The sequence below is a fragment of the Helianthus annuus genome, chromosome 7, assembly GCF_002127325.2.
Source record: "Helianthus annuus cultivar XRQ/B chromosome 7, HanXRQr2.0-SUNRISE, whole genome shotgun sequence".
Lineage (NCBI taxonomy): Eukaryota > Viridiplantae > Streptophyta > Magnoliopsida > Asterales > Asteraceae > Helianthus > Helianthus annuus.
This window is the reverse complement of record NC_035439.2, coordinates 79,328,520-79,349,065: the sequence shown is the minus strand read 5'-3', so window position 1 is coordinate 79,349,065 and position 20,546 is coordinate 79,328,520. Positions and strand designations below refer to the sequence as shown.

Genomic DNA, 20,546 nt, shown 5'->3' with positions numbered 1-20,546 from the left:
ATAATCTCTTAAACAAGTGCAAAAATGCGAAAATAATCAAAGGTTATACTAATACACGTGTCGGATCCAAGTGATTCATCTTGTCTATCTGTTTTTATTTTATTTTATTTTTCAGCATTTAGTTAGTTTTTATTTTCTTAGTTTAAAAAAACATTTTTCTCACCTTTTGATTTGATTAGACGTTGAGGATAAACCGGTATTAAAAGCTCTTGTGTCCTTGGATGACCTCGGTATCTTACCAACACTATACTACGTCCACGATGGGTGCACTTGCCCATATGTGTGTTTAGTGTTAGTGAATATCGTGTTTTATAAATTTAAAACTTGGCTAAAAGTGTAAAAAGGGTTTAAATATACATCAAAAATATATTACACTACACACGCATCAAGTTTTTGGCGCCGCTGCCGGGGACACAGGGATTTTAAGAAAGTTAGGAATCAACGGCCTAGTCATATTTTTATTTTTCTTTTTAATTTTTAGGATTTTTCTTAGTTTTTCAGCTTCTGCAGAGCTCAGCACGGGGCCGTGCCTGCTGAACACGCCCCCGTGCTCAATCATTGGAACTGGCAATCCTGTTTTAAGTCAGACAGTAAGCTAAACACGGGGCCGTGTCCACTCAACACGCCCCCGTGCCCAAGATTCTCTTACTGAAAACAGAACCGTTAGATCCCGGCGGTTGGTAATTTCTGACACAAACATGGGTGATAGTAATTCTTTTTACTTTCGGCACTCTTATGGTATGTGGTGTCGATTATGTGGAGGCGAACATGAAGAATTAAAATGTTATTTTCTAAATTATAGGCCCCACTATATAGACCCACCGATTCCTTATAACCTTCAGAGGGGCGAAAGTAAAAATAAGCACTATCTCTCCCTCGAATGCGCCCAGCCAGATATTCTAGGGGAAATACTCCTTGACGAGTTATTTCAACTAGAAGAACTAATTCTAAATTGGTCAAAAGAACTTAGGAAGGATTTTATTGATCCGCCCCAAGATGATGACCATGAGGAAATGTTGGAACCGCATTCCGACAACCTCGTTGCTCCCGAAAATACCTTCATACCTAGAAAAGACTTGGACGATAGTCGTCCTGTGCCGATTGTGCCGTGAAGGACTCCCCATCGACTTCGTTCGATGCATACATAGACCTGAGCGATTCGGCATACACCTTCTTTAACGAGAGCCCGGAAAAGGGTTGGACTTGTCCACCTAGAATGAAAATAGGAATTACCCTCACCGATAACCTCTTGCGTTCTCGCCTTAGTATAGTACAATTAAGGTATCTTAGGCACTTTGGGGTTGAGGGTAACGTCGCCTTCAAAAGAGGGGCCTACTACAATAACTAAGATAATCTCTTAAATAAGTGCAAAAGTGCGAAAATAATCAAAGGTTATACTAATACACGTGTCGGATCCAAGTGATTCATCTTGTCTATCTGTTTTTATTTTATTTTATTTTTCAGCATTTAGTTAGTTTTTATTTTCTTAGTTTAAAAAAAACATTTTTCTCACTTTTTGATTTGATTAGACGTTGAGGATAAACCGGTATTAAAAGCTCTTGTGTCCTTGGACGACCTCGGTATCTTACCAACACTATACTACGTCCACGATGGGTGCACTTGCCCATATGTGTGTTTAGTGTTAGTGAATATCGTGTTTTATAAATTTAAAACTTGGCTAAAAGTGTAAAAAGGGTTTAAATATACATCAAAAATATATTACACTACACACGCATCAATAGCAATGACGAAGAATCTATACTTCGTCGAGTTTGATGTTGACGAAGAACTACGTTCGTCGAGGTGAGTTTATGACGAAGAACCTTAGTTATGAAACATGCACAATACAACCACACAATCAATACAGTAATCATTTATCAAACATGCAACATTAATCACTTATCAAACATGCAACATTAATCAGTTGTCAAAACAGAGTTGTGAAACAAGAAAATGCGCAGAGGCAAGACCTTGAAAGCTCGGGTTGTCACACAATCATTCTAAGAGAAGTACGAACGCTAAACGAGGGCAGAACAAGGATCCCTAAGGACCCATGCCTACATAAGGTTCTATATCCAAGGTACCAAGTAATGCTCAAGTGGGCCACAACATCAACGCATGCATTAACGATGTGGTGCAAAGAAACAGCTTCATGGTTCATCTTATGCCACCGAGATGACACAAGACGAAAGCAACTTTGATCGATCGAGAAAATTCCGTAACGTAGGTAGGCAACACAGGAAACCCACAATATGCTTAGGCTATACAAGCCTAGGAAAACATCTGAAGAGGTAAGTCAGGTGGTAGTTGTTGCGCAAGCAAAGAGCAAACCACCCGTAACAAACAAAACACCACTCATGCACCTTTACGGTGGACGTTTCCGAAAACCACCTGGCAAGTGGCACCCACCGCAGGCCAAGAGGCACGACAGGCAACCAAATGCACAAAGCGATTCCCAAAACACACCGGGCGATGCGAAAGTCGACGGCTATAAAGGCTACAAATTGTTCTCACTTATTCGATGACTCCTACTCAGTTTTCGATAGCCATGATAATTGCGATCCAAAAGTCATAATCAGGTTGGCATCGAGGATTGGGGTTCAATGACATAGTATACACACTGACGAAGCTAAGCCGTCTGGTGAATGATATTGGGTTCCAGCTCTCAGCTTCCCCTATAAGTTTATTGGATCCCAAGCATCATGACATCCAAACGTTTATCAAAATCCAACCAAACAAGTGAACCATCAGTGCCAAAATAGCCATTAGCAACCCATGTTGAGCACTTCGTTGGGTCGATGATAGATATTGGGCGTGTGCCAAATCCACAGCAAGCAAGCAACACCCCTATAGGCAGATTCCACCCGCTTAAACTAGCAATTCCGGGCTGGCTGTGCTGCCGGAACGTTACCTTAAAGCAAGCATCCTTGTGTCATCATTGGTCCAGACTATAGCTAACATGGTTGTTGGTAAGCTTGATGGACTTTACCCATAGGCACGCTTGCCTGAATACCTATGGGGCCATGCAGGAACTACGTCAGGTCGATGATAGATATTGGGCGTGTCCCAAATCCACAGCAAGCAACGCCCTTATAGGCAAATTCCACCCGTTTGAACTAGCAATTACGGGCTGGCTATGTTGCAGGAACGTTACCTTAAAGCAAGCATCCTTGTGCCATCATCGGTCCAGATGATACCCAACATGGTTGGTAAACAAAATATGTCCAACCTTTCCATGCATGTATGTTCTTTTTATTTTATTTCTACGAACAATTTTAATGTTATGTAATAAATATTTTGTTTATATTTTTTATAGGCTCCAGGCACGTGCTATATGCGGCACAGCCCGTCACCCTCTACTAGGCGTGGCCCGTACTTTACAGAGGAGGAGCTCGCTGAGTCTGACGAGGATTAATGAGGATAATGGTTTATATTATTTTTATATGATGCAGTATTGTACGAACAATTGAATTTAATTTTCAGTATTTATAATATTTGTTTAATTTGGATATGTTTAATTTGTTTGGATTGTTTAATTTCACTACGTCTTTTATAAAATGTATAACAAAAAAAACAAACATGATTTTCTAACAAAAAAACAAACTTAATTAATTTAAAAAAATAAAGTTAAAAAAGATACTAAGAACAATATGCTACTCTTGAAACTTTTTTTTTTCTCGAGGGAACGTATAACCCTATACGATTCCCATGGTCTCTTAAATTTTTTTTTCTTTCAGGGACCGTATGACCCTATATGATTCCCCTAACCCCATAATCATTGGCTGACCACCGTCTGAAAAGTTTGTACTTCAAGTACACATATAGGAAGCGTATAGCTCAATATGTTGGGACCCAGAGGAATCGTATTGCCCAATACGATTTCTATAGGGTTTTAACGATGTGCAAATAAAATGTGAGGATGTGTGGATAACCAAAGAAAAAATGCACATGGGGGAGTCCTGAATTAAAGATTAAGCACCATAACATAATGCACACCCCTTAGCCACAACTGTACTTCATATAACACAAGTCACAAGCAAACTTTATTCAGAAAGAGAAAATTAACAAACTATTGTTTAACTTGCTCGAGTTATAAAACAATCGAGACAATATCAAACCAACTTCACCTATGGAGCTTTGAGCGACTTGGCCACATCAATGACAAATCGGTATCTAACATCCGATTTCAACAAGCGGTCCATGGCAGTGTTTACATAATCTATGGGAATTAGCTCAATATCTGCAGTCACACCATGTTCTGCGGCAAAATCAAGCATTTCTTGAGTCTCTTTTATCCCTCCGATCGCACTACCAGCAACGATCTTCCTCCCTGTAAACCCCATTTAGTTAAACAAAATTATGCTAGCTCATTATCTCAAACAAATATCGTATGACATGAAAGAACACCAACCCATGATTATAGAAAATGCAGCAAGCTCAAGTGGCTTCTCTGGCGCACCCACAAGAACAAGCTTCCCATGTGGTTTAAGCATACTAAGTAATGGTCCAAGCGGGTGAGTCGCAGAGACAGTGTCGATTATTCCATCCAATGAACTCGCAGCAGACTGATTACAACAATATACCAATTAATAAATCCTTAATAATAACAAATCAACAAATAAAAAAAATATTAAAGGAAATTGATATCCAACCTGCATCTGCTCAGGGTCTTTGCTGACTATGAAATGATCAGCTTTAAGTCCTTCAAGTGCCTCTTGCTTCTTAGCCGGGGTGGTACTGAAAACGGTAACTTCGGCCCCAAAAGCCTTGGCAAACTTGACAGCAACATGACCAAGCCCACCAAGACCAACCACACCCACCTTCACACCAGGCTTGTCTAGTCCAAAGTGTCTCAGCGGGCTGTAAGTTGTGATGCCAGCACATAACAACGGTGCTCCGGAATCAAGTGGCAAATTCTCCGGCCAAGTAAGAACAAAATGCTCATCGGCCACCATGTGATCTGAGTACCCACCATATGTAAGCGTGCCATCATGGTAGGGGACGCTGTAAGTTAGAATCTGTTTCGGACAGTAGTTTTCAAGATCACTGGCACAACTTTGACATGATCTGCAGGATCCCACCAAGCATCCAACTCCCACATAGCCGCCAACTTTGAATTTCTCGACTTTGCTGCCCACTTCGGTCACCACACCCACGATCTCATGCCTACATTAATCAATCGATTGGATTGATCATAACACTTTGTGTTAGCATTACAAAAAGAGCATATTTTCGGTTGTAATTTAAGATCAATTGTACACTAAATTGTACATGAACAATAAAGAGGCCACCATTGAATATTGATGAGAATAAACTGAAAGATATTGATGAAAGAAAACTAAACACTTCAAGCATAGATCAGGATTTCGTGGGTCAAAGCATTCATGGGGTTGACTATCTAATTCAGTCAACATTGCAATTTACATGTACCAACAAAATTAGTCAGAATCTGAAGTTTTTCCCAAGCAATGACAAACATGTGTTTTACAAGTCGAGTAGAAACTCATATTTCTCCGAAACACAAGTTTCGGATGCCTTATATACAATGCTCTTGAAGCATAATTTGTGAAAATATGTAATTTTGCAAGTTTAGATAGGAAATATAAAATTCCCTAGTGGTGTAAACGAGCTGAGTATAGCCCAAGCTCGACTAGGCTCAAGCTGGTCAAGCCCATTTAACGAGCTCGGCTTAGGGGCTGTTTGTTTACCTCTTAACGATGTTCTTAATGGTTCAGATCTCTTACTGGTTCAGCGCTTAATAGTTCAGACTGTTTGTTTCACGAGCAGTTGTCTGAATGGTTCAGACATTTGCCTCTGAATGGTTAAGCATTATACAGAGTCTAAATGGTTAGACCTCTAATCTGAATTGGTCAGACATTTGCCTCTCAACGATTTAGCATTATACATGTTCTTATTGGTTCAGACCTCTTACTGGCTCAACACTTAATGGTTCAGACCTCTTACTGGTTCATCACTTAACCATTCAGATGTTGCCAAACAGCCCCTTAGTATGAACTATATTTCTAAAGCTCAAGCCTGGCTCGTGAGTAGTTTTTCAAGGATGAACTCGGTTTGGGCTCGACTCGTTTGTTATTTATTATAAGGGGAATATTGGATTTTAATAATCCCAACTATTCGTCGTTGGTCGCCAACAGTCCCAACTTAAAAAATAATCACTGACAGTCCCAACTATTGACATATTGGCCACCAATGGACCCTGACTAGCAGAACCCTAACACCGTTAGTCTCCGGTCGCCAGAAAACCGTTTTTGGCCAAAAAAGGGTTCTTAAGGTCCGATCTAAGGTTGCAAAGAGATTTGGGACGAAAATTTTGAGTTTTCCAGCCAAAAAGTTGAGTTTTTCGGCGAAAAACGAGATTTCCGGCGACTTCAATAATTGGGGTGTTTACCAGAAAAGGGTTCCTAAAGGCCCGTAATAAGGTTACAAAGACGTTTGGGAAGAAAATGTTGAGTTTTCCGGCCAAAAACGTTTTTCCAGTGACCGGAGACTAACGGCGTTAGGGTTCTGTTAGTTAGGATCAATTGGAGGCCAATATGTTAATAGTTGGGAATGCCAATATGTCATATGTTAATAGTTGGGAATGCCAATATGTCAATGACTGCGAACGGCGAATAGTTGGAATTATTAAAATCCAAAATTCCTATTATAATTGTATTAACTTATGTATATACATTTATATAAATTTTATGCATAGCATTATATATTATTTCGTTATATTTATGATAATTTTATACATATAATAATAGTAATATTTATTATACAAATATATATAATATAATTAAATAGAATTTATATAGATAATGGGCTCGCTTAGGCTCCGGTTCGAGCTCCATAAGTGAAGCCTGGTCTAGTCTTTTTAAGAAGCTTATTTTAAGACGTAAGCTTATTTAAGTTTGGCTCCATTCAAATATTCAACAAGCCGATCTCGAGTAGCTAATAAACGGCTTGGTTCATTTACACCACTAAATTTCCAGCCCAATCTTAACTTGTAAAATTACTAAATTAGTTACGAAAAGGAAACCCAAACAGAGAGAAGTCGGTAACACATACCCAGGAACAACAGGATAAGTAGTGAACCCCCATTCATTCTTGGCAAAGTGAAGATCAGAGTGGCAAATTCCACAATACAAAACTTTAAACCTCACATCTTTATCACCAGTAGCCCTGAAAATCATCATAAAAAACCATTTTAAAACCATAGTTCCAACGTAGCAACTAACTAGTACAATGAATTTGTTAGTTATGAATGAACACTGTGCATCACCTTCTAGAGAAAGTGAATGGAGAAAGAACACCGGAAGTGTCTCGAGAAGCATAACCATAGGCCTTGATCGGATGCTCATTTTCATGTGATTTTGCCATTGAAGAAGCTTTTGAAAGAGGTGACAAATGGTTGGTGTTAATGTGTTATGCCATAAGTGTTTGTTGGTGGTATAAATAAATAGAGTGAAGTGGAATCAAAAATAGGAAAATGACAAAGGCAGTGACGTCAAAGAAGGTACCGGTAGAGAAATCAATTCTCTTAAAAGGAAAAGTCGGTGAGTGCTTTTCATGACATTAATGTGCTTGCTTTTTTAAGCTATTATAAAAAATGAACCGTTTTGTTTTTCCACAAATCATATAAATTCTTAACTTTTAAAAAATATAGTTTTAACCCCTACGCTATTACTTCATCTTACAATCTGCTAAACATCTATTTTTATATACATTTCAGTATAAATTTGAATTGGTCTACGTTTCTCTTAAAGTAAAAAGTCGGTGAGTGCTTTTCATGACATGAATGTCCTTATTTTTTAAGCTTTTACAAAAATGAACCGTTTTGTTTTTCCACTGATCATACAAATCCTTAACTTATGAAAAATATAGTTTTAACCCCTACGTTATTACTTCATTTTACAATCCGCTAAACAACTTTTTTTATATACGTTTCAGTATAAATTCGAGTTGGTCTACGTTTCGACATAAACATTTTAACAGGAATCAAGTCAGGTCAAATATAATACGTTTTCGTTAAATAAAACATTTTATGTACATATTATTATGTACGTGACGGTATAAATTCGAGCTGATCTACATTTCAACGTAAATATTTTTGTAAAACGAGTCAGGTCAAATATAATACGTTTTTATACTTATTTTATGTACGTTTCGTAAATTTTGTTCTCAACCGAGTGAAGTCAGATTGTGATTTCTTTTTTTCCTTCATTTTTTTAAAAACTCTAACTAATCGATATTGATTACACGTGTTTGTTTTTCCTTTATATCTTTGATGTTTTCTATGTATGTGTCAGGTCACATATAATACATTACTAGTGGGAATGCCCGCGCGTCGCAGCGGGTGTCCCGAATGATTTCATATTCAATTTGTTCTTTCAGTTATATACGTATAACTGAAAATGAGGCACTATGAATTATATATTAAGATTAAGAGATGCCGACTTTGCTAAAGATGAAAAATAAACTACTTTATTTGGCGAGCGTCAATGTCTCGTATCCCGACTTTGATAAAGATGATGCCGCTAATTCATGTCGGCTATTGATCAAAATGCTGATGCTAATACACGCGTCGCCGCTAATGCTCTTGAGTCTTGCCGGAGAATTTGCAGGGAAGATCCTCGGAGATTATACAAGCCATTTTCAAATTACATAACTTTTCGAACTAAGAATCTGTATATCAAAAACTCAAACAATGGATTCTCATATCCGCTAATAACTTGTTGGAACTAATAAATTTGAAGATTACATAACTTCTCATTCAAATCTCATATCAAAAATGGATTCTACGTAAAATTACACTATTCATTTTCTAAATAATAAAACAAAACTGGTCGGAGCTTGAGCTTGAGCTTGTTGACATTACGACATTACGGTGGTGCTTGATAGAGCTTGTCGGCGGTAACGGAGGTTGTCGTTGGTAAGGTACGGAGCTTGAGCTTGTCCCCTTTGAAGGATAGTGGTCGTTATTGGTGTAACCGGTATTACTATCAAAATCGCTAAATTTAAAATACCACATAACCCAAAGCATCATGTTAACCAAACAGGGTTATAACTCATTAGAATCAAGGCATTCTCCTTCATTCCAACATCAGTAACTATTGGACAGTGGGCCTTCATTTTAAGTCTTCCTTCATCAATATTCTGAAAAAAATAAATATTTAGAAAGATTACTGTGACCATAGTTTAAATCGATAACTAAAATAAGCCCACGAAAAAAAAAACAGAAAACAAACCTTTGTAACATGAGTCATAGCATCAAGAATCTCATGGCAGTTACTTTGGCTCAAGTAAACCGCCATTCTTTTTCTCAAGTCATCCAAGCTACAAACATCTCCAAGTGAAACCTTCAAATGGGAATACATGGAACCAGAGAATTTATTTTCCTTTTTACCTTTATCAACCCATAAAATATCCTTCCTACGCTTGGGCCCATGCCACTCTCGGTCAATGTCCACTCCACCATGAGACACACTATCCCTCTTTGCACCCAGAAACACCCCATCTGATGACACATCAGACGATTCTTCGCTAATAAATGTCGATACCTCAACTCCCACAATACCTAAAAGTTTACTTAATAAGTCACATAAAACCTAATGACAAAGAAATCAAAGTTTTAGGGATGCAATATTGAATAATCATAATTAGCTAATAACTTGCAAATAATAGGTGTTACATGTGTTACTGATGGAGATGATTTTTCGGGAACTCGAGGTTAAAGTAAGCGACAGATAAACTAAGTTATGTAAGTAACTTTATGATAAGATAATCTATGAATATACAACTAATCAAATCTTTTTCACATAAATCTAAAGAAAATGATTCACCTTTAAGGAGTCCACATCTGTATTCCAATACCGACCCAAGGCTGCGAGAACCTCCATCACCATCACCGCCAGCGAGTTCCATCTCTATCTCCTCCTTATGCCGCTGCTCGATCATTTTCCGCTTGCAATGTCTCTGCCAAGCGGCCTGAATGAAACACACCGCCCATGTCCGCCACTGCTGCGAGTAGAATCTGAAGGTGTGTTGCACCTGTCGGCTGTGCAGCCGCTCGAACTGGCCAATTGGATTATTTATCTTGTCCACGATCTTGTCATAGTTCATGAAAACGGGTCAAGTAACGAATATTAGCTAAAAGGAATTAAGTAGAACGTGTCAAACAAGTCAAAGTAAGCCAAAGATGCTTTTTTATTTTCTTACCAATCACAGAGTCTAGAATAAACTGTTTTTGCCAATGCATCACGACTCAAGGCTGCAGCCGCTGGATCCAGTGGTTTTGTAATATTTCCGTCTGGAGTTATCGTTTAGACATCGGTTATTTACCCAGATGGTAATTCAATACGTTTACTTTTGAGTGAGTTTACTTTTTCAAACTGGTCAACCCGTTTCATCATATTTGTTACCTGCTCATCTTGGTTGATTCCCACAACATCCATAGCATTTCGTGTTTCCAAATACTCTCTTCCATCGTCTATATTCGCTACTTCATAGCAATTAGTCTGATTCAAATAATGAAACGTTCTCGGGTCTCCTAATTTGAACCTCTTGACATCCTAAAAAATAAAAATCGTATCTATACGTAAAAACCAGAGTCCACTCGAGACAATATTTTCAATAACCGAATTCACAAGCATTTCCAAAAAAAAAAAAGAAAAGAAGTCACCTCGGGGGGTGCTGCACAGAGCATGTAAAAACAATGGTAGTTCTTTTCAGGATCCGACACTGCCAAACTCGTGATCTCTCTAGAAAGTAAGTTCTAATCGCAACTCCGGATATCTTCCCTTGCTTGTCGAATTGGATCTCTACAAATTTACCATAACGACTGGTACAAACACAAAGTCGTGTGAACTTTCCTGTAAATTAACTTTTAATTTACTAAACAAATGTATGTAAATGTGTTATTAAGCGGACTTTTAACGTGGAATTGCTGTTCTTCACCGTTTTCGCATTCCCAAAGGCTTCCAGAACTGGATTTGACTGTTAAATAATATCATTAGTATCTATAAATTTTATAAAATAATCATTAATATTTTTTATCACTCACCTCTAGAACTTGTTGTTCAACTGTTCTTCCTTCTGTACCTAATCGACCTCCCATGAACGCAAGATACAAAGAACAACAAATAAAATTCCAACTTAAGCACACAGTCATCACTATCTTTATTACCCACAAAACAAAAACACAATAAAAACCAATAATCACTACCAGATTGGCACTCCCCCTTTTCAAGATTTGCAAACCAAACACCCCAATATTCCGATCAAAACAATAACTTTCATCCAACCCAACTAAAGATATGAATCATCAACTCAAACCCATATGATAACACAAGAACAACACATCATGATTAGTAAAGATATGTGAAAAAAACTCATAAAGAATCAAACTCAAATTCCAATTCAAGATTCAAGTTAAGATAATTGTAGAAAGAAAATTATAACATACAATTGTTGAAATTGTAGTCATGTTGAAGTGTTTCTTACCCTAGGGTTGCTGCTTGGATGACTATTGCAGTTTTTATCGATACCATTGTGGTATTAAAGACATCGGAGTGATAGTCTGAAACTGCATTGCACCTCCGCCGATTTCCAATGAAATAGCGACTCCAACCGCCATCGGTGACAGTATATCAACGAATCTGGATATAAACCCTGCAAACTTTTTCCCTAAATCAGTGTTGTTGAAACTTTGTGTCGCTTCGGCATTCAAAATTAGTGAGATGCGTCTTGTGTGTTTCAACCATGATGAACTTAAGATGAAATTGAAACACACGATGCTTCATCTTGCAACCTGGAGACTCCCATCATTATTCGCATTCAATCTGCCTTTCTATCTTCACGTCTCAATTGCAAGAGGATTCATTTATAATTGGATATTAGGGTTCATGGGTGAAATCCCTAGCCTGCCCCTGAAGCGTCTTAAAAGGCTGATGAACTTCTACTTCTACAGGCTTGCAGTCGCTTGTACATACTTCTTAAAAATGTGTACCCCTGGTCAAATTACAATATTGTACATCACTTCTCCTTTTTATAGTATTATAGATAATAGTACGACATAAATTCAGTTTACTTTACGTTTTAATCCAATCGCAATGCGTGTTTTCATTCGGTTAACACATCACATAACACTTGGACTAATCCATTCGATGTTGGTGATGAACCCACGCTGCAATACGCGTGGGCATTATTACTAGTAAGATCTTAAAAGAGAAAGTCGGTGGCTTTTGCCACCGACCAATTTCTCCGTTTTTGTCTTATATATATATACTAGGTTATAACCCCGTGTATTACACGGGTTGAGAAAATAAAATATCAAATAGTTAATAACGAAGATTTAACAATTATAAAACGATATTTTAAGACACTTTTCTGATATCCGAACAAAATTTTGTTTTATGTTTGATCAAAACTTGTGATGTTTGTCAAGTTTATAAATATAAAAACATTTGAACCATCGATTAGAAGACAAACTGTATCATCGACTTTCTCACAACGTGAACCCAAGTTATTTAAATAACAGTGGTCTTAATTTATTAGTTCTAAAAATGTTGTTGAAATGTTTAGATTAGGCATATAACAATTAGCCAATTAGATAAACTTATAGCTACAAAATAATATTTAAATTAATTAGATAAGTATAAATTATTGGTAATTATTAAGTTATATAACTTTGAAATTTAAACATGTAGACTTGAGTTGCATCTTAAAAAGATGGTTGTTTTTGGATAAATTTATTAGTATGATAAATGTAGTTGCTATTCTTCTTGTATTTTAAATATATTAAATAAATAAAATATTTGTTAAGCAAGAAAATCGTTCCCTCCCCCCTCGTTATGAAAATGCTCGATATTTGTTTCAATTATTAAGATATAATTTCTAATCTAGTAATTAATATAAAGAAGAAAATCGTTCCCTCCACCCTCGTTATGAAAATGCTCGATATTTGTTTTAATTATTAAGATATAAATTCTAACCTAGTAATTAATATAAATAAATAATAAGATAATTTATGGAACTTTATCCGTAATTTCTTAACATTTGAGCCCCCAACGTCTTTTTTTCTAACCCTTTTAGCCCCTAACACTAACCCCATCCATTAAATGTTATGAGCTAAAAGGGTTAGAAAAAAGACGTTAGGGGCTAAAAAGATTAGAAAAAAATACGTTAGGGCTCGGATGTTAAAAATTCTTTTTAGGCTAAAAAAGTAAAAGTGCTATAACCACAGAGGCCAAAATCGTAATTTACTCTATTAGTTAAATAAATAATATTATAAATGAGAAGGAGATTAAACTAAATAATAATTATCCATAAAAAATTAAACTAAAAAATATTTAGTAGGAAAATTATCTATAATTAATTAGAAAAGATTAAACTAAAATAATACTTATCTATAAAACATGGCATAATATAATGACAAGTGTCCCCAAAATGGTTTCTTTTATTATATAGTATAGATATAGAGAAGGTTATCTAAAACTTTCACAAGTATTGAGGTCTGGCTTGGTGGTCCGCCCTGCATCTGATCTACACGCTGCTCGAGTTAGATTTCTACTACACCCGGTTCATTTGCTTATATCATATGTTCCTTTTTCATTAGCTACCTATTTTTTGGGTTAGGCCCAAATTTCTACATTTGTTCCTTTTCATTCGATGTCACATAGTTATACTTTGGTTCTTTTTGTTCAATGTTACATAGTTATATTTTGCCAAAACTTTCCTTTTAATTATTATAATTTATATACAAAGCTTATCATAGGTAACCGGCGCAACGAGCTTGGGGTAAAATTTCAACCCTTGATTATGTTTTTTTGTATGTTTCTTATGTATGAGTCAGGTCGTACATATAAAGGCGCTATGATTGTACAATATGAATTCAATTATTTTACATTTCTTATGTATGAGTCAGGTCGTACATATAAAGGCGCTATGATTGTACAATATAAATTCAATTACTTTACATTTTGATCCAACTGTAATGCTATTGCGTGAAACTAGATACGTCAAAACGCACATTCTCATATGGTTAACACATAACATAACGTTTGGACTAATTCATTCAATGTTTGCAATATACCCGTGCGGCAACGCGCGCGGGTCTAAGTACTAGTTAGTTATGATATAGGAAGTGGCGTTAAGACCATACGGTGGGGCGTGGAAAAAGGGCGTAAAAGCCCTTTCATGCCAGGAACACCATCCGACTAGTCTTAAAATGGTCTTGTAGGGTAATTATCAAAATTACACTAACTAGTACAATGAACTTGTTATTTATGAATGAACAGTGTGCATTACCTTCTAGAGAAAGTGAGAGGAGAGAACACGGGAAGTGTCTCGAGAAGCATAACCATAGGCCTTGATGGGATGTTCATATTCGTGTGATTTTGCCATTGTAGAAGCTTTTGAAAGAGGAGATAAATGGTTGGTGTTATGCCATAAGGGCGTTAGGGGTGGCATTCGGTAAAGCCACTTTACCGAAGTGGTAAAGTGTGGCAAACCAATGCTATCCAAGTTTACCGATCAAGCACACTCTCATTCGGTGAGTGCATGCTGACGTGGGGAAGAGAGGAAGGAGAGAAAGAGGGTAGTGTGGGTTGGGGTCCATTCCAATCTCAACCAATCATACATTTTTTCCTTTTTTTAAGTTTACCACTTCACCAAATGTTTAAACCATTGCCAACGCTTTTCACTGATTGACGTGGCACACTCTCATTGGTTGATTTTTTTAGTTTGCCACTCTCAAGAGTTTAATCTCTTGTAACACCCTAAATGTATCTTGGTGGTATAAATAAATAGAGAGAAGTGGAATCAATAATAGAAAAATGACAAATTGTGTTAAACTAGTTATGACATAGGCGGTGATGTTAACATCATACCGTGTGGGCGTGGAAAAAGGGCGTGAAAGCCCTTTCACGCCAGGAACACTACCTGGCGTATGGCATGGAGGGCGGCGACGCGGCGTTTGGTGGGGCTTGAGAATTTTCACTGGCATGGGGACAAATGTGTGGGTGAGGTGGAGGCATTTGATTAGTTGGTGCAGTTTATGTTTGTTTTGATTGTTTGATATTTATTAATTTTTAATTTTTTTATTCTCTTACACGCCACTTTCTCGCCACGTGTTGCTCCATGCTCTCCCATCAAACCCCTTCATACCGTGTAGTTTAAATGAATATCCTTGATAGGTGACTTAATATATTTAGAGTAAACTGCCATTTTGGTCCCTGTGGTTTGGGCACTTTTGCCATTTTAGTCCAAATCTCAAACTTTTTACATCTGGGTCCCTGTGGTTTGCATTTTGTTGCCATTTTAGTCCAAAATCCAAAACCCCCCTTTTTTAATTGTTGAAAGCTGCCTATTTTATTCTGTAGTACATGGGCATTTTGGTCATTTTTTAAATTTCATTTTTTTTTGCAATAAAACCCAGATCAAACATCATCATCATCATCAAAACCCAGTACAAACATCATTTTTTTGCAATAAAACCCAGATCAAACATCATCTTGGACGGAGAAATTAATCCCAGATCTCCCGTTTCTCTCTCTCTATATAGCACCACCACCGCCACCTCCTCCCTCTCTCTCTCTCTCTCTTCTCTCTCTCTCTATAGCACCACCAAATATAAAAACCCCTAAATATAAAAACCCCATGATCATCATCATCTTCAACTCACTCTTGATAATGAATTTAACAAAATAAACAAACACAAAAGTGTAAAGAGTCTGGATTTAAAAAAAAATCACATTTTTAAGAGAAAATAAATTAAATGCAAGGAGACTGGCTCAGATCTGTAATTGGGGGATGGGGACAAAGAAGAAACGAGTTACGCCATGGCTGCAGAATACACAGTTGCTTGGTGAGAGAATGTCAAATTCTTCTTCACTATGTCATCTGGATTTTGCCCCGTCAAGATGCGGGTCGGATCTTCAATGTCCCTTTAATTTTGCTCAGGATACTACTCTGATCATCATAGCCTTGAAACAAAATAAATAATAATGCCACTGCCAGAACAACAACGACAACAATAACCACCACCATCACCACCACCGCCATAGAAGCGATGACTTTGATCACCATCACCACCACCACCACCGCCATAGAAGCTATAACCACCACCAGACCCCCTTGATCTGTCACCTCCTCAAACCCCTAAACACCCACAGACCCCCTTGATCTGTCACTCTCGATATCAGCTCTGGCACCCCCTGTTCTCTCTCTCTCATTCAGTTCCGGCGAAGACAAAGGCAGCGCCGCCTCAGGCGGCGACGGTTGTTCCGCGTACTCAAAACCCCCAATCTAGAGAGAGAAACCTCTCAAAAATGTCAAAACCTAGAGAGAGAAGTACCACTTTCTTCGTCGATGTTTTGTTGTTGTTGTTCATCGAATGAATATCGATCTGAATCAAAAACAAAAGTTGTGGTGTTGGATTTCCTGGATCGAGCAGTGTTATTGAGAGAGAGAAGAGAGAGAGTCAGATTTTGTTTAGAGAGAGAGAGAGAGTGTGCAAGACTTTATAGAGATTTATGTACTTTTTAGGTTTTTTTTATTTGAACAAAATGCCCCTGCACTACAGGACAAAATAGGCAGCTTTCAACAGTTAAAAAATGGGGTTTTTGGATTTTGGACTAAAATGGCAACAAAATGCAAACCACAGGGACCTAGATGTAAAAAGTTTGAGATTTGGACTAAAATGGCAAAAGTGCCCAAACCACATGGACCAAAATGGCAGTTTACTGTTCATGTTACGGTTACAGCTACAATCGTAAATTGTAAACAAGTAAACTCATTCTCACAGAACACTCGTTAGAAGTTTGAATAGAAGTACTTATGCTAATTTGATAAAGGAGTTCAACCTTAAAGCAAGCTCAAACAAGTTTGCGAGACTAAACAAATGTATTATTTAGATAATTTTATTTAATATATTAAATATTATATTTATAGGAGAAATTTATTGTACAAATAAACTTTTTTTTTACGTACAAAACATACGAATTGCATAAAAAGAAAAAAGTAGACGGTGATATTTTTGTAATTATCAGTAACTATCAAAGTTACTCTATAAATGTACCTATAGAGTAATTTTGATCTTTTGTAGAATAATTTTGTAAAATGGTTTTGTAGAGTAATTTTGTTCTGGTAGGGTAATTATCAAAATTACTCTACAAATGATACTGTAGAGTAATTCTGATCTTTTGTAGAGTAATTTTATAAAATGTTCATATAGATTAATTTTGGTCTTCTAGGGTAATTATTAAAATTACACCTAACCCCCCCCCCAACCCCCAAAACCTAAAAAAAACCTAACCCCCCCTCCACCCCCACCCCCACCCCCAAAAACCTAAAAAAAAACCTACCCCCCCCCCCCACTCAAACTAAAAGCTAAAAACGAAAACATAAAGCTAAACTCCATAACTAAATGCTAACAAAATTACTCTACAAGATCAAAATTACTCTACAGGATCATTTTACAAAATTACTCTACAAAAGATCAAAATTACTCTACGAGAGTAACTTTGATAGTTACTTATAATTACAAAAATGACACCGTACTTTTTTATCTTTTCCTTCAGTTCGTATGTTTTGTACGTTTAATTAATTTATATTTGATCTTTATCCTATATTTGTATAAAAAATTTGTTATATATAAAATAACGATAAAAGTAACTAAATATAGCACAACAAAATTTTAAGGTCTGGTATTAATACGGCCAGCCAAAAACTATTTAAATAATCGACTGCAGAAACAAACTAATGAACACTTTGGGTGGTGTTAGAGCATTTATATTCATTCCATTAAATTCTGTGTGTAGAGTTTTTATAATATAAAGAGTATAAAAAGTGATTGTAAGTGAAGCAGAGATAAAATATTATTGTTATATTTGAGGGACACTTTTCACCTCTATAATTTTTTAATATATTTTGAAAGTGATTGTGATTGAAGAAGAGAGAAAATGTAATGATAAAGGTATAAAAATATTATTTAATTGAAAAGGGAGAGAAAGTGTAGTGTTTTTTAATGTAATTTAGGATGAAAATATGGTAGTATAGATGTGAATGCTCTTAGTGTTTCAAATCGAACCAGAACACTTCTTAATATTCATAAGGTGAGTTCATTAATATAGTAAAAATAAAATTATGATTTTTTTAATGGCAACGTTTACTCTATTCTACTATTCCAATAAATTCTAAATTAATCGCTCATGCTTAAGTTTGAAACTAAGACCTCACCTCTAAGAAACATATGACTCTACCAAGTGAGCTAGTCTCACGTATGAAATAATTTTCAATGTTTAATGATATTTTTATGTATTTAATATAAACGGGTTTGAATACGTATTTTATTAATAGTAAAAATGTGGAATGTAGATAGTTTTTTTTTTTTTTAAACGATGACTTTCTTGTATTAGACAATCGCACTTTTCAAATTGGAGAGCCTTGTTTTCCCACTTTGGCCAGACTATGTTGTCTTAACTGGGCCCACGCTAGCTTCAGAGTTTGGCTTAGGCTTTCCCCCGGGAAACTATACCGTCGGCTACCACTTGACAGTCGTTGTGCCACCACAAGAGCAGAACTCTCTGGCGTAACACACGGTGGGACGAAAACCTGGGTGGGCTCAGGATAGAGCCTGACACCTCTGCAAGAAGCTAGGCTCTATCTGTCATTGTCTTATCCACCAAAGTGACACAAGTGAGGATTAAACTTGAGTCTCCATTGGAGAACCCAAGTCACCCTACCACTAGGCCACAAATTTAGAGAGTTAGTATTATAAACTTTTTTTTATCTTCTTTTAAATTTTATGTTGTTTTATTATTATAACTAATTTGAGCATGTATTGTTTTTAAATATAACTTTTAAAATAATTATATTTTATAAAACCCAAAGTATATCGTTCCGACATGCCTCCTTTTATCTATGTCTCTACGTAAAAGAAAATTAAACCATGTTGTTAGTAATGATGTAAAAGTAATCGAAGCAAAAACATATATGGTATCAAAGCTACATTATATATGTCATCATCGTCACACCATCATATGGTTTATGATGATGATCAACATGGGATTATCACCATTATCATCATAAATATGATCATCGTTCTCATCATCAAACCAACATATGGGTATCATTATCATGGGTCATCATCATATTTGGTTATGATCTTCATCACACCATGGTATTGGTTATCATCATCATTTGATTTGATTAGGTTATCATCATCATCATATTGGTTTCATCGCCATCGTCTAAGTTATCATCATATGATGATCATCATCATCATTGACCAACATCATCCTCATCTTATCACCGTCATTATCATATGTCATATGGGTTATCATCATCTTACATCACATGTGTTATCACCATCAATTATCATTATCATCATAACCCATATTTGTACAAGTAAATAATAATTTCTATTTTTTTAAAACTAAACGTTTCTCTAAATTATTATTTTTACTATTAATTAATTGTTTCTCTAAATGATTAAAAACGCACTCGTCTCACTCCATCACTCTCGTTCACTTGTTCATCGTTGCAAATAAAAACCCTAAGTCAAGATCCCCATGGAATCGTCCACATCGGCCAGTAGTAGAAGCACTTGATCTCCTGGTTATCATGACAACGTTTATTGCACTTTTGGTCAACAAGCGATTATAAGAACATCACGGACCCAAGAAATCTAGATCAGAAGTTCTACACTTATGCATCTGAGGTAAGTGAAATTGAAGTTGGAATTTCTACCCCCTTTTCATGAGCTAATGTATATACTCTACATACTTGAAATATGGATAATCAAAATGTCGCTATTTTAAGTGGTTAGATCCTTTGTCGTGCGACAATAAGGGTGTACGGGGCACCCTTCGGGGACCCCTTCGGTGACCGGTTTTACCGCTCGGCAAGAACACCGCCGATCATGCGGTGAGGTAGAGAGAGGAGAGTGGCCGGTGGCGGCTCACCGAAGAGAGAGGGAGGAGAGAGAGAAGGGCGGTCCAATCACAGCTTTCCTTTTTTTTTTTTTAAAAAAAAAAAAAAAAAACCAATTCACCTAAGAGGGGAGTGGCGCCATCAAATTGGGGTGTTAGGGAAGTTTAAGAGGGGACTTGACGTGGCACACGGGGATTGGTTTGGCGTAAGAGAGGGGACTCACCTATTAGGTGAGCACCCCCTTCACCCTAATAACATCATTTCTAGCTTGTTGATTGTAAAAAAATGAATTTAAGAATCAACTTGCACGAAGTGAAGGATTCACTCTATGTTTGAATTTTAAAAAAAATAAAAAATTGAAGGTTAGACTCTTTATGAGCTGGTTATTTTTTATAATGTTTTTAGGGCTTGTAATAGTTGTTACTTGTAATAATAATGTTTATAATATTTTAGGGCTTGTAAAAAAAAGTTATTGTTTAATTTCTACCAATTTATATTTTCTTGCTTTAACATTTTAGGGCTTGTTGCTTTAACATTTTAGGGCTTATAAGTTGTAACATTATAAAGTATAACAATAACATGCAAAATGCTATAAAGTTACCAAAGTATCC

General features: G+C 36.5%; 2 protein-coding genes across 5 annotated transcripts; both read right to left on the bottom strand.

The window, feature by feature from the left end:
• Nucleotides 1-3,945: 3,945 nt before the first annotated feature.
• On the bottom strand, nucleotides 3,946-7,449 carry LOC110867824 (8-hydroxygeraniol dehydrogenase). Its single transcript, XM_022116838.2, has 5 exons — nucleotides 7,286-7,449; nucleotides 7,072-7,185; nucleotides 4,653-5,166; nucleotides 4,412-4,565; nucleotides 3,946-4,330 (listed from the first exon to the last, which is right to left on the bottom strand). The coding sequence occupies exons 1-5, from the start codon at nucleotides 7,381-7,383 to the stop codon at nucleotides 4,128-4,130; spliced, it is 1,083 nt and encodes a 360-aa protein (XP_021972530.1). The 5' UTR covers nucleotides 7,384-7,449; the 3' UTR covers nucleotides 3,946-4,127.
• Nucleotides 7,450-8,693: 1,244 nt separating this feature from the next.
• Nucleotides 8,694-11,907, bottom strand: LOC110866485. 4 transcript variants are annotated; one of them, XM_035975609.1, is made up of 8 exons: nucleotides 11,066-11,907; nucleotides 10,933-10,998; nucleotides 10,685-10,843; nucleotides 10,425-10,574; nucleotides 10,222-10,312; nucleotides 9,846-10,110; nucleotides 9,252-9,580; nucleotides 8,694-9,159 (listed from the first exon to the last, which is right to left on the bottom strand). In XM_035975609.1, the coding sequence occupies exons 6-8, from the start codon at nucleotides 9,958-9,960 to the stop codon at nucleotides 9,046-9,048; spliced, it is 558 nt and encodes a 185-aa protein (XP_035831502.1). In that variant the 5' UTR covers nucleotides 9,961-10,110; nucleotides 10,222-10,312; nucleotides 10,425-10,574; nucleotides 10,685-10,843; nucleotides 10,933-10,998; nucleotides 11,066-11,907; the 3' UTR covers nucleotides 8,694-9,045. The 4 variants fall into 4 exon arrangements, with proteins under 4 accessions (XP_035831502.1, XP_035831504.1, XP_035831503.1 ...); XM_035975611.1 differs by having other exon boundaries at nucleotides 10,685-10,874; nucleotides 10,960-10,998; XM_035975610.1 differs by having other exon boundaries at nucleotides 10,685-10,998; nucleotides 11,066-11,103; nucleotides 11,506-11,869.
• Nucleotides 11,908-20,546: the final 8,639 nt, after the last annotated feature.